We start from the raw sequence: 14,947 nt of genomic DNA on the forward strand, positions 1-14,947 counted from the left end.
CTCAGGAAGCTGAGATCTGAGGACCACAGTCCAAAGCCAGTCCAGGCAAGAAGATCCATGGAGACTCTTATCTCCAATTAACCACCAGAAAACCGGAAGGGGTACTGTGGCTCAAGTGGTAGAGCACTAACTTTGCGCCAAAGAGCTGAGGGACAGCGTCCAGGCCCAGAGTTCAAGTTCCATGACAGACTAAATAGGTAAATAAATAGATAAATAATAAATAAATACATCCTAGTCTGGAGCCTCACACCTGTAATCCTAGCTACTCAGGAGGCTGAGATCCGAGGATTGCTGTTTAATGCCTGCTTGAGCAGGGGAATCTGTAAGATTCTTATCTCCAATTAACCCATGGTAGAAGTAAAGCGGTGGCTGAAGTTGTAGAATGCTAGCCATGAGTGAAAAAGCTAAGGGAGAGTGTCCAGGCCCTGAGTTCAAGCTCCAGTACCAGCACCAAAAATACTTTTTAAAAACCATAACTATTTATTTTGGTTCTCATGTAATTGGCTGCCTATCGTTACCCGGATGTGAGCCCCTTGCATAATTAAACTGTGCATAGGCCCTCTGCCCACCCTCTTATAGCTCTGCAATCATCCCTAGATTTCCTTCAACACTATTGTCCAGGGAATAATGACAAAGGAAAGTCTGTGTATGTTCAGACAAAAATTCTTTTTTCACTTTGAATATTTTGTGTCCATAGCTGGCTGACTCGGTGGCTGTGGACTCTGTAGCTACAGAAGGCAGCATGGCAAATGATGCATGAGTGAAGTGGGACCTAAGGTTGAGGTCTCATTGTCTTTATCATTTCCCTGCTGCTACTGCACCTCTCTGTCCACTCAGGCCCTACTAGAGCTGCCAGCAAGAAGGCCAGGCTTCCCTTGTAGGTTGCATGTTCTGGTACGAGACACAGATGACAGACACATAAGCCAGTGTGCAAGGTGACTGCTAACGTGGGTATGAGGACCTGAGAGAGGAGCTCAGCTGAGCTGAGAAATGCCTGCTTACATGGGAAGGCCTCACGGGGGAGGAGGGTGTGGGGGGAGGAAGGGGGAAGGGAGGACGTTCATGCTAAGGACTCTTAGTGGATAGCACTCAGCTGGGACCGGTGGAGATGTGGTATGCTGGCCAGGGATAGGCCCCTCTCATCTGGCAGGGAGCCTTGATGTGTTTATCTAGAGTACCTGGGCAGGTAAAGGCAGACCAGGCAAAGATTCCACCCCTCTTGCTTGAGATTGCCCTCTATACAACTAGATCTATGGAAAGCTTCATCAAAATTTCACCTTAACTGCTGTCATAGTACTCAGCACCCAAAGTTAAACCCATTTCTAGCCTGGAGCCTATTTTCTCACCAATGCCAGTGAGGTTTGGATCAAGTCGTCTCTAAGTTCCTTTCCATCACTAATACCTTATGAGTCCGTTATTATCTAAAAATGTCAGAAGATAAGTTCCGAAGAATGCAACTTGTCATTCATGCACTAATTCACACGCTAGCCCCATGCTCAGCACCAAACTGAAAGTTTGGAATAAGATTTGTCCCATGGACACCTTTCAGAAGATGACGTACTTGTGTACATTCTGTTCTGAAAGGTATATAGAGATTAGCATAAGTGATGTACTGGAGGGAGCTGGCTCAGGCACCCTTATACATTTACTTGGCCAGGATCTCAAATGTTTTATAAGATTTTAAAAAACAATATCTAGATGTGTTCTTTTAGACATCCAGGAGATTTGAACAAATCAGGAAAGCAGCCACCAGGGGGAGCACTTCTGGCTGAGTGAAATCATAAAGAAAACACATGACATCAGTCAGGAATGGCTAAAGCAGATTATGGAGGAATATTGAAGAGGAAAAAGGAATAGGTACAGGAAGTCCTGAATCCTGGCACCAGGCAAATTCAGGAGAAAAACTGAGGCAAGGGCTTCAAGGAACAACGTTCCAGGAATCCTATCTCAGGGATGGAAAAGCAAGTGGAATGAGAAGGCTGCAAATGATTTGTGCTTAGCCCAGCCTCCTGGCTATTAGGTAGACCCAGATAAGTGGTACATATTACTGTGTTTATGGTTGGCTTTATGCACTTTATGCACTATGTATATGAACCCTGGCATTTAAGATAACATTTCTAATGACACCATTTTTGAGAAACTGGAGAACTTTCCCCTGCATATCATTGTACCAGGGAAAGATCTGGCCTTATTCTAGGCCACCAATAAAGTCTGAATATAGATAGTGACTTCCAAAGGTCCACAGGTAAAATCTATTCTCCAGATGGCAGCTTTGGGACGTACTTGGGACCTTTAAGAAGTAGGGGTCAAACTGGGCACCAGTGGTTCAAGCCAATAATCCCAGCTACTCAGGAGGCTGAGAGCTGAAGATCGAGGTTCAGAGACAGTTTTTGATAGATAAATCTTTGAGATTCTTAACTTCAATTAATCAGCAAAAAGCTGAAGTAGTGTTGTGGTTTAAGTGGTAGAGTGTCAGAATTGAGCGGAACAAGTCAAGCAAGAACAGTGAGGTCCTGAATTCAAGCCCCAGTGCCAAAACACACACACACACACACACACACACACATACACTCAGAGAGAGAGAGAGAGAGAGAGAGAGAGAGAGAGGCAGGGCCTAGTGGGAGGTCCTTAGGTCATCAAGCGATGTGACCTCTGAGGACATAGTAGGATTTCACCAGTCCTATTCCTTTCCAGCTCCTTTGTATCTTATGCAGAGGCAGGAATTGACGGAGCTGCCCGCCCCATCTTGAACTTGAACCTTCAGAATCATGAGCTATTCAAACCTTCCCTCTCTGGAGTTCTATTGCTAATGGCACTTAATTATAGCAATACAGAGTTGACTTATATACTCACGATGACTCCAATACCTCATAATGCCTCCTCTCTGCTTCGGTCTTTGAGAAGTACACAGCCAAATCTGAGACCATTCAGAAACTGTGTCTGAAAGCAACTGGTTTCCACTGCATGTCACTTGCTGTCTATTTTTTCTCACTATTCTTCTCAGAAACTGGGCCTTTGTTACTACCATGTCATTGACACCAGCCCAGACAACTGGTCTACCGCCCAATGACTGGTGTGTACATTGAGGTACCATCCCTACCCAATCTTCTTCAGCCACTTGATCCTCTCCTTGTGATATTGGTGAAGTGTGGGCAAATCCAGCCTTTAGAGTTGTCATTACTTTAAAGACGCTTTCTGATTCACTGGAGATGCCTGGTCCTATTTGGAAAGTGCATCCTATCTGACCCTGTGCCCACCTTGATTGTTTTTGTGCTAGTACTGGGGCTTGAATTTAGGGCCTAGGCATTGTCCCTTAGCTTCTCTCAAGGCTGGCACTCTACCTCTTGAGCTACAGTTCTGCTTCTGGATTTCTGGTGGTTAATGAGATAAGAATCCCATGGACTTCCTTGCCCCGAGTTAACTTCAAACCTCAATCCTCAGATATCAGGCTACTGAGTAGCTAGGATTACAGATGTGAGCCACTAGTACCCAGTTGATGGGTTTATGTTCTTTATACAGCTACAGCAGAGCTTCCCCCAGTGACATGCAAAACCACCCTAGGAAGTAGGTATGAGTGCAAATCTAGGGGGCAGGCACCTGGCCATCCCTGTTCTGGACACTCCCAGTGAATCTCTGATGAAAACAACCTCCCTGAAAACACTGCAAAAGCAGGCACATATACTTACCTGAGTCCTGGTGGCTGTGTTTTAAGTAAACAGGATCCAGCTTAAAGGCTCCTGTTAGGTCAGCTCTTTTTTTCACCCTGGTTCAAGAGAAGAAATGATTAAGTTCATGGCATCATGCTTTGGATTGGTCTGTGTTGCCCACTCCCCTGACCTGGCTTTGCTCAAGAATCTGGTTCCAGTGCCCTGTATGATGACATTTATCTGTAATCACAACTATAGCCTTGCTCATCATCCTGGATGAAGGGATCCAGCCTCTCCAGAGCTCCGAACACTGAAGTGTAAGTGTGTGTGTGTGTGTGTGTGTGTGTGTGTGTGCGTGTGTGTAGGAGATGAAGGCATATAGTAGAAACAAATATTAGGCCTTTGACCTGGACCTTAGCATACAGCTTCTAGAACCCTTAGTCTTTGCAGTGAAAAGAATGTTTTGCTGGATGCTACTGGTTCACATCCATAATCCTAGCTACCCAACTTGGGAGGCTGAGATCTAAAAATCAGGACTTGAGGCCAACACAGGAAGAAAATTCTGTGAGACTCTTATTTCCAATTAACCATCAAACACCAGAACTAGAGGCTTGGCTCAAGTGGTAGATAGAGTATGAACCTTGAGCAGAAAAAGCCAACTGCGAGTGTGAGCCCTGAGTTCAAGCCCTAGTATTAGCGTGCGCACGCGCACACACACACACACACACACACACACACACACACACGAATGTCTTGAATGGTAATGAGATGACTGGTCATTGGAGCCAGACAAGTAGTTTCAGGATAGTGATTTCTGGCCAGAAAGCCTAAGGCATTATTGATTAAAGGATAGGCTTTCAGTCCCATCCCCCAATATATAGGGAAGGAGGATGAACTAAGTTGACTGGTGATTTAATGAGTAGAGAATTCCCACTAAAGGAAAGCTATATGTTTACAGAGCTTCTTGTTACCAAGTTGAGGTGCTGGGCACCCAGAGATGTCACAGTGTCATCCTCTCCCCTCTCCATCCCATCCCTTGACCTGCTTGTTCACTTGTATCTTTTATAATAAATGTGTCAAAGGAAATAAAATACATTTTTAAATTCTGAAGATTATCCAAAGACAGCTCATGCCTGGAATCCTAGCTACCTATGACACTCAGATCTGTGGGTCATGGTTGAAAGGTCGCCTAGGCAGGAAAGTCTGTAAGGCTTTTTATCTCCAATTAACCAGCAAAATAATTAGAAGTGGAGCTGTGGATCAAATGGTAGAATGTCAGCTTTGAGGGGAAAAAAACCTAAGGGACACCACCAAGCTCTGAGTTCAGGCTTTAGTACCAGCACAAGAGAAGAAAGACAGACACAGACAGACATGGTACACATGCAATGATAGCCATCTTTTATCCACAAACACAGTGAGTGCCATTTAAAAAACTTCCAATATTAAATCACCTGACATACAGTATCTGGAATAAACACAATTGGATAATGCTATTCTATTTTCAAAATAGAATTGCGTATTATTTGTTATTGTGTGCTATTGTCTGACTTTGAGTTTTAACTTTTAAACGATGAGCTTCTTTTATAACTTTGTGACTCAGCTTCTCACCTGATTTTAGAATTGATGTGAATCTAACTTTGACAAAACAGCATTGGTTTTCCATGAATAACATTTCTGATGAGGCTGGTAAGGTCCTTTGCAATTTTTTAAAAGGAATATTTGCTGTTAAAAAGTATTTGAATGTCAGGCACCAGTGGCTCATGCTTGTAATCCTAGCTACTCAAAAGACTAAGATCTGAAGGATCAAAGTCTCACCACAAGCATAAAAAACTGCCCACTAGTGACTGTAAAACAAGTTCTGCATCCAAATCTCACCATCATTATGAAAACTGCCTACTAGTAATGGTATAGAACTTCTAGACTCAAATCTCACCATAACCAAGGACAACTAAACAAAGTCTAGATTTGTCCTACAATAACTGGCTGATTTAATACATTGTTTTTGTCAGTCATGGGGCTTTAACTCTGGGTCTGGGTGCTATCCTTGAGTTCTTCAGCTCTACAACTTGTTCTCTACAATTTGAGCCACAGTGCCACTTTTGATTTTTGGGTGGTTAACTGGAATTAGAGTCTCATGGACTTTCCTGCCTAGTCTAGCCTTGAATCACAATCCTCAGATCTCAGCCTCCTGAGTAGCTAGAATTATAGGCATGAGCCATTGGTGCCTGGCTGTATTAAAACTTTTAAAAAAGTAACTAAAGGGGGAAGCAATGAAACCTCTACTCAATATAGCAGATATAATATAAAACAATATAGAACAACTTGTGGGCTAGGAAGTTGGCTCAGTGGTAGAATGCTTGCCTCGCATGCATGAGGCCCTGGGTTCGATTCCTCAGCACCACATAAGCAGAAAAAAAGCCTGAAGTGGCACTGTGGCTCAAGTGTTAGAGCGCTAGCCTTGAGCTGAAGACATGAGGGACATCACCCAGGCCCAGAGTTCAGACCCCATGACCAGATGACCCCCCCCAAAAAAAGAAACAACAATTTGTGATAAAACTAATTGGGGAGACTCAAACCATTTTTCAATGCATACAACGGCTGCCTTTGGTTCCATATAGAAGTTTCTTTCTTTTGGAAAAGGACTTGATATGAAAGGGATATTAACTTCTGAACAGACTGGTTCACATTACATATGATATAAAAGATTCAAAATACCCAGTAAACAATCAAAAGCTTATGAGCAGAATAATGAATTCATTAGGAAATGTATTTACTGGGTTTGTGATGATTGCCAACTCTAGAAACTTCAATTATCTTGTCCATTTCAATACTGAAAATTCAACCAATGTGTTTATGTTAAATTATGGACCAACCATTGGTTGGTTACATTTCATTAAACAAGAGAGAGACACTTACTGTAGGGAATACCAAAAAAAATCCAATAAGAGCAAATAAGCACCTATTCCTATGCTATTTGTTGAATTAGTAAAATCTTCACACATCTGTAAAAATCTCTCAACTTAGGAATGTTTGCTTTAAATTTTTAGAGGTGCAGAGAGATACCTGCCCTACTCTGAAGCCTTTTTTTTTTTAAAAAAAAAAAAAAACCATTGTCCTTATTACTTGTGTTCTGTTCTATGACGGTATTTCACATTTCTGCAATGATCCCTTAGAAAAGTAAAATATTTATTTTTATCCCGTAGGTATTCAGGACAGTGGGAAGGAAAAGTGTGTGAATGAACCCTCAGACTTCACTCACCTTACCTCTGGTCCCTACTTTACAGGGCAAGGTCTACTCTTACTATAAACAGGCAGAAGGGAACCAACTGCTCTTGCGCATGTGCAGCTGATCCCCGCTCTCTTCCTGGCAGACAAAGGAGAAGCGGATGCTGTGTCTATCTAGTCATCATCCTCTATGGCCTTTTTGCCGGGGCTGAAAGTCAGGACTATTTTCAGTATTTCCAGAAAGGATCAGAGTCAACAACAGCTTGAATTAACACGGAATGAGAAGTCTCGTTCACACCAGCAAACAGTCCTGTCTTCCCTCAATTTCTTCTGCATCCATGAGGAACACGTTCTATGAGCCTGATTCCCTTTGCATGGGTGTTTATATGATACCAGTCGCTTCCTGAGCACGTGCATGCCATGAGATACAGAATTCTCCTTACATCCAGCACATCTCATTTGTGGCTAGTCCTGGCCATGGATAATCATGTGCATTGTTTTATGGCTACTGAAGTTTGAACTCGGAGCCTCTCGCTGGCTAGGCAGATACTCTACCACTAGAGCCGCACCTTGAGATCTCTCTCATTCTCTCTGTCTTTCTGTCTCTGTGTGTGTGTGTCTCTCTTTCCTTCCCTCCATCCTTCCATTATCTCCCTGGCGTTTGTTTGTTTGTTGTTTCTTGTTATGTTTGCAGGCTGGTCTAGAACTCCAGGACTCTAGCAATCCTCACACCTCAGTCTCTTGAGCAGTTAGGACCTCAGGCATGACCACCCACCCCTGTAGAAGGCTTAGTCAGAGTACCAGTTGCCTGATTCAGATCGCAGGGAGGACAATTCCAACTTCGGGAAAGCTGCTGTGAGGATTCAGTGTGCTGATACCTCAGAAAGTGAAGTGCTGCATAAACAGGCATTGTTCTGAATGTAGAATTCTTTTTTTTTGCTAAATGCTGTTGTTGTAGGAAATGTCAGAAGCCCGTGCCTCTTGGGGAGGGCTTAGGTGCACTTGCTCTGCCAAGTACAGAAAGGACTTGGAAGAGAGCAGGGGAATTTTCTCCAGACAGCCTGAGAACTTGGGCTTCATTCTGCTTCCTGCAGCCTGGTGCCGCGATCTTACTTGGCACAGCACCTCTTCCAAACAAAGCATGTGGTGACCGACGGCTAATCTGTAATGGGAGTTATCCAGGAGCCTCACATTGGCAAGTGCCCAGGGCAAGGTCCACAGTCTGACTGTGTGTGGCAGGACACCAGGGAGTGTGCCAAAATGGAAAACATGCTCCCTGCCCAGGGCTGTTCCCCTCCAGGCCTCTGTAATTATGAAAATGACCCTTTAAAGAGCTCTCATTATTCCAAGGAACATTTGAAAAAAAAAAGCTGCACATGTATGCAAAAAAATAACCCACTAATTTTTAAATGCAAGTAGCTTAAAATTTAAAAGAAATTTAAATCCAGATGGACCAAATAACATATAGTAGGAAGGACTTCAAGGCCTGAAGTGGGAAGGTTGTCACTTAAATCTTAATAGAGTGTTGTGCTTTCTCTATCTCAGGGACTTTGCACACACTGGCTGTTCTCAACCCCAGGTGAACATCCTCTATGCAGTTTTCTGATCAAATATCACTTTACCAAAAGGCTTCCCCTGGCTACCCCATCACAATTGATCAATGGATGAGATAGCCAATCAACAGTTTCTCCAGCATATTTTTCTCTGCCTTATCAATACCTAGACCCTACTTATGCTTCTCACCCTCTTACCCACGCTCTTCTCTTTACATTTTCCTTGTTACATGAACAGCAACCTGCATTAACAGGAAATTTATTTTTATTTAGTTTCTTGATTTCCTTTGGTTATATTTTATTGCTGGAAACTTCATCTCATGGCTGAAATTCTTAGAGTATAAAATCAATAGTGCTCTTGTTGAACTCTGTAACACTCCAAATCAAATCCCTTTCTAGTTAAATTATGACCTTTTTCTTAACTACGGTCCTTAATTACATTTATGCCCCCCCATTTGTTTCTTTCTTTCTTTTTCTTGGTCGGTCATGGGGCCTAGACTCTGAGCCCCTCAGCTCTTCAGCTCAAAGCTAGCACTTTACCACTTGAGCCACAGCACCACGTCTGGCTTTTTCTGCTTATGTGGTGCTGAGGAATCAAACCCAGGGCCTCATGCATGCAAGGCAAGCACTCTACTACTACTGAGCCACTTTCCCAGCCCCCCATGTATTTCTTGTGCTGGTACTCTGGATTGAACTCAGGGCTTGGCACTGTGCCTTAGCTTTTTCGCTCAAGGCTAGCATTCTATCACTTTGAGTAACATTTCTACTTCAACTGTGTTGGTAGCAAATTGGAGACAAGAGTCTCACAAACTTTCCTGCCTAGGCTGGCTTTGAACCATCATCCTCAGATCTCAGCCTCCTTGATGAAGAGATAGGGCTCTGGGAGGTGTGGAGTCATGGGAGTAGAGCTTCATAAATGGGATTTGTGGGTACTCCTTATAAAAGAACCCAGAAGTTCCCATGGCCTTCTCTAGGACATGGCAGGATGATGCTCTGTATGAGGAAACAGACCATCATGTCCTAACACAGAATGTGCCAGGGCCTTGATCTTGGACTTCCAGCCTCAGGAACTGTGAAGGATAAGTTCTGTTGTTTATAAGCCATCCTGACTATGGTATTTTGTGATAGCCTGAACAGGCTAATACATGTGTAAGTTTGGGGCGGGCTCTTCTAAATTGAGATATTCCTTTGCCAACCAGCATCACCTGCTGTATATTATGAACAACTACGCCAGCAAAACAATGTCATGGGGGAAAATATTCACTGTGGAAAGGGAGCAATTTCTTTGAGGAAGAATGGGGAGTTCAGTGTGTGGAAATAGACCACAAGAAAATTCCATTTTAGTAAGAATTAAATAAATAGGAAGTAGGAGACATAACTAAGATAATGAAGTTTAACCTGAAGTGGTCTGATTTAAATTTCAATGATAAACCTGGTGCCAGTGGCTCAGGCCTGTAATCCCAGTTACTCAGGAGGCTGAGATCTGAGGATCACGGTTAAAGCCAGCCTGGGCAGGAAAGTCTGTGAGACTCTTATCTCCAATAAAACCACTAGAAAACCGTAAGTGGTGTTGTGGCTCAAGCAGTAGAGTGCTCGCCTTGAGCTGAAGAGCTGAGGGGCAGCGCCCAAGCCCAGAAGAGTTCAAGCCCCATGACCAACAATAAATAAATGATAATTTTCTTGTAAACATTGCTATGAACTGAATTGTGTCCCTTTCTTCAAATTTGTCTGAGTGCTAATCCCAGGACTTCAACTGTGACTCTGCTTGAACACAAGGCCTTTAAAGAGGTGATTAAGGTAAAAGGAATCTGCCAGGCAAATGTCCTCTTTTATGTGTTCTTGTGAGAACAAGGCATCAGGACCTGGACTACACCGACGGAAGACCAAGTGAAGATTCAGGTAAGGAGCAGGCGCCGGTGGCTCACGCCTGTAATCTTAGCTGCTCAGGAGGCTGAGATCTGAGGATTGCAGTTCAAAGCCAGCCTAGGCAGGAAAGTCCATGAGACTCTTATCTCCAATAAACTACTAGAAAACCAGAAGTGGTGCTGTGGCTCAAAGTGGTAGAGCGCTCACCTTGAGCTGAAGAGCGCAGGGACAACGCTCAAGCCCAGAGTTCAAGCCCCACACCAAAAATAAAAAAGATTCAGGTAAGGGTGCCATCTACAAACCAAGGGGAAGCCTCCTAACACCTTGACATTGAACTTGACTGTCGGGAGCCAAAAGTTGAATCTCTCAACATAATAGGCTTGACTATCTCACTGGAACATCTTGAGGCTGAGTTTACAGAATCCGACCCTCATCCTGCCCTAAGTAAACATCCTGCAACTGCTAACGACCACCCTTTCCTCCTGCCCTAAGTAAACATCCTGCACTGCTATGGCCAATGAAAAAGCTTCCTTAATGGCCAATGAAAAAGCTTCCTTATTCCAAGCATATAAATACCCCTGTGTGAAAAATAAAAATTTGCAGCTTGATCAGAATCCTTGTCTTGCTGTCATTTTTCGTGTCTCTTGTCCCTTCATTCCTTCTCGCTTAGGTTCATTGCCCTCGCTGACGTCCTGCGGGTCGGGACAACTGACGCCCAACGTGGGGCACGAGCTTCTGACTAAGGAAGGAACGCTGTCCTCCAGGAAAACTTGGCCAAGTACAGTCCAAGATCGCCTCGACAGACCCCACCGAGAGACAGATCCAGGAGGAGAGTGGGGACTGCGCAAGGTGAGTGACCTACCATGGGACAAGCAATGTCGTCACAGGATCTATTTCTGTCAGACCTCAAGGAGGCCCTCAAGACACGGGGAATGGGGGTTAAGAAAAAGGATTTAGAATTATTTTTCTCAAGGACTTGTGTCCTTGGTTCCCCCTTGAAGGAACCACAGATGCAAAAAGATGGCAAACAGTAGGAGATTGTTTAAGAACAAGCGGCCCCAAAGTGGCTGCCAGAACGCTTGATTAAACAGGTTAATGGCTTACCACAACCCAGGGGAAACCTTCCCCCTGAGGATGATTCCTTTTCTCTTACAGATGCAGCTAGAACTCCAGACATGGACCTTCCTGTTTGAATTTATTAAACAACAGATTGATCTCTTGGCTTCTAAGCCCATACAGATTCATCACCATCACCTTGATATGGCGGACCAAGGCATTGAGATCTAAGATTTACCCCAGGCTTTTAATTAGTGTTTTGCCATGAGCTTGTTCCAGTGGGAAACCCCCCCCCCCCCTTTTCTTTTTCCTTATTTAGAAAACCCTTCTCCTTAGTCATAATTCCTGACCATTCAACGGGCAAGACCTATTGCCATAAGGGATAGGTTCGCCCCTCCTCCTATAGGCCCCTCCGCTTGGGGGAGGATGCACCTATGGGAGGAAGAAAAAATGCTCTAATCAAGGGTGCAGATAAGACTGCAGGGGGATGGATCCACGAGATCCCAAAACCCAAGACCCCTGAGTGGCAAGCTCTGGTGCATGACGGTTGGCATGCATACCCACAAGCCGTCTCCTCAAAAAACATGCCAAGGCCTGTAAAATTCCCCTCCCCGAGTGAGGACGCTCGCTCGGGAGCGGAGAAAAACCCTGGGCCCTTAGAGGAACAGAGCCTCTGTCACCCCCTTAAAAAGAGCAGCCTACAATTGATGGTCAATTTTCTAAATAAGAAAGGGGGAGATGTCGGGAGCCAAAAGTTGAATCTCTCAACATAATAGGCTTGACTATCTCACTGGAACATCTTGAGGCTGAGTTTACAGAATCCGACCCTCATCCTGCCCTAAGTAAACATCCTGCACTGCTATGGCCAATGAAAAAGCTTCCTTAACGGCCAATGAAAAAGCTTCCTTATTCCAAGCATATAAATACCCCTGTGTGTAAAATAAAAATTTGCAGCTTGATCAGAATCCTTGTCTTGCTGTCATTTTTCATGTCTCTTGTCCCTTCATTCCTTCTAACTTAGGTTCACTGCCCTCGCTGACGTCTTGCGGGTCGGGACACTTGACCTTTGACTTTTGGCTTCCAGGACTGTGCATGGCAGCATGCATGGCAGTCCCAGTAAACTCCTGCAATCACTGTGCTCCAAAATATAAACACAAATGATCATGTTAAAACAGCTGTCCATCTACGTCCAGTTCCATCCATCAAGATTCCTATCATTTCATGCCCAGCACTGGTGACTCACACCTGTAATCCTAGTTACTCAGGAGGCTGAGATCTGAGGTTCAGGGTTGGAAAACTAGCCTAAGCAGAGAATCCTGTGAGACTCTTATTTCCAATTAACCAGAAAAAAAATGGAGGTATAGCTCAAGTAGTAGAGCATCTGCCTTAAACAACAACAACAAAAAAGGCAAATGCGAGTTAAAGCCCTAGTACAGCACCAAAAGCAAACAAATAAAGAAAATAGCCATGCCATTTTTATGGTGCCATAGGACAAAATCTTGGTTTGGCAACAGAATTGCTTTGCTTTCAGATAGACATTATAAACCATTCTCCTCCATCCTTTCCGGACCCTCACCTTCTCTCATTCTTCTTAATTTTATAAAATATAGAGTGGATTCCTGATTTCATCACACCTTCTCCTCTTCATTTGTCTATCGCTTTCCCCTTGACCCTACCCTACCCCTTTCAAACACTCACTTCCTGGTGTTTTATTTTGCATCCTGTCTTATTACGCATGATCAATTCATAAAGACATACACGATTATACCGTTGAATTTATAGAATTATAGAATGTATCATATTATATGTAATATAATATTAACTTGAATATTGTGTTTTTGAACTCACACAACTGATCATTTAATAGTCAGTGATTTGCTTTTCCTCAGGATAGACACTGAAAATTCTTGAGAAGCATTCTCTTCACAACCCACCAGCTCAGGAGGCAAATAGCACATTGACTCAATAATTAAAACTTGTCTTTTAGCCTTTCAAACTAACAGAAAGATAGGAAGATTCTTAGTATTGTAACCACACCCTCCACAAGTCCTCCCCAGTCCAGGGAACAAGGACCAAACTATTTCAGTCATCACAGGATCATTTGTGTGCCTAGAATGGGGGTTAAATTTCATCCACAGGCTTCATCCCTCTTTCCCTCCTGTGAAAGGCCTCATCCCCCACCTCCTGAGTCTCCATCCAATGTCACCTCTATAATCCCTTTACAGGCTGTGTCCAGCAGATCTTGAGCTGCCAGACAAGGTCTGTGAGTGAGCCAGCTGGAAATTCAGCACAGGAAAGTATGTGGAAAGTTCAACTGTTTCTCACCACATCACGAATAAAACGATCTTTCTCCCAAATCTCCCAATCTACCATAGTCATTATGTGACCAGAGCCATGAGCAGAATGCTGCATTTATGATCTTCCTCCTTACCAGGTGTTAGAATGTGCATTGTAGACCAGTAATCCCAAACATTTGTGATCCCTGATGGCCTCAGTTTCCTTATCTGTACGGAGGAGTGGTATATTCAGGTCCTCCCCCATGAGGCCTGCTCAAAAGATCCATGAGGCCTCTACAGATGCCCTACAATAGATGAGGGAATCTGACAGATGTGGTACCTCTATGCAATGCAATTTTACACAACCATTAGAAAGTATAATATTATATCATTTGCAGGGAAATAGATGGACATAGAACAAATCCTATTAAGTGAGGTAAGCCAAGCTCAAAGAGACACAAAGAGCCTATGTTTTCTCTCATATGCAGAGCTAGATAGAAAAAGCATCAGGCCATGATAAATTATACAGGACTCCAGACAGTCACACTCAGCGAGACCAAAGGAGGATGCTCTTAGGGAAGGAATACAAAGGCTCAATGCCTAGGTGCCTCTGATGATACAAAATCATAGTTATCAAAATGAATTCCAGGAAGGGAAACAAGAAGCTTTCTCCTTTGCTGATGTTTCTGTTTTATTTTCTTTCTGTCTTGTTCGTTTATCTGTCTTCAGGAGGATAAGGGGCAGAAATGGAGGGACCAAGGGTGAACAAATGCAGCAGTGATACCAGACACCATGTTGTGGGTGAGGACAGGAGGGAAAAACTGGGAAAGAGCAAGGGAAGGGATGACACTGTCTAAAAAGAATTGCACTGCCGGGCGCTGGTGGCTAACGCCTGTAATCCTAGCAACTCAGGAGGCTGAGATCTGAGGATCACGGTTCAAAGCCAGCCCGGGCAGGAGAGACCGTGAGACTCCTATCTCCAATAAACCACCAGAAAACCGGAAGTGGCGCTGTAGCTCAAGTGGTAGAGCACTCGCCTTGAGCTGAAGAGCTGAGGGACAACGCCCAGGCCCAGAGTTCAAGCCCCACGACCAACAAAAAAAAAAAAAAAAAAAATTGCACTAATTACTTGACATATAACTGTAACCCTTCTGTACATCACCATTGTAATAACAATGATTTTTGTAAAAAGAAGAGGGCTCTAAATAAAGTTGGCATCTACTGCCACAGCTGAACAGATGTTGTTTTATCTTGGAGGTGATGAGAGATGGCTGCCATATTACAAGTCTCTCCTCTGGCTGGCATTGCCCAGCAGCACTACACT

The 14,947-nt window shown here is 43.8% G+C and overlaps 1 protein-coding gene across 1 annotated transcript in view; it reads right to left on the reverse strand.

The window, feature by feature from the left end:
- Ddc (dopa decarboxylase) overlaps positions 1–14,947 on the reverse strand; it is a 101,086-nt gene that overhangs the window by 14,692 nt on the left and 71,447 nt on the right. The window contains exon 10 of the mRNA XM_042685075.1: positions 3,687–3,763. Within this exon, the coding sequence (XP_042541009.1) occupies positions 3,687–3,763 (77 nt within the window). The remainder of the gene's footprint in view (positions 1–3,686; positions 3,764–14,947) is intronic.

Source organism: Dipodomys spectabilis, unplaced genomic scaffold (genome assembly GCF_019054845.1).
Source record: "Dipodomys spectabilis isolate Male_0828 unplaced genomic scaffold, ASM1905484v1 ptg000092l, whole genome shotgun sequence".
Lineage (NCBI taxonomy): Eukaryota > Metazoa > Chordata > Mammalia > Rodentia > Heteromyidae > Dipodomys > Dipodomys spectabilis.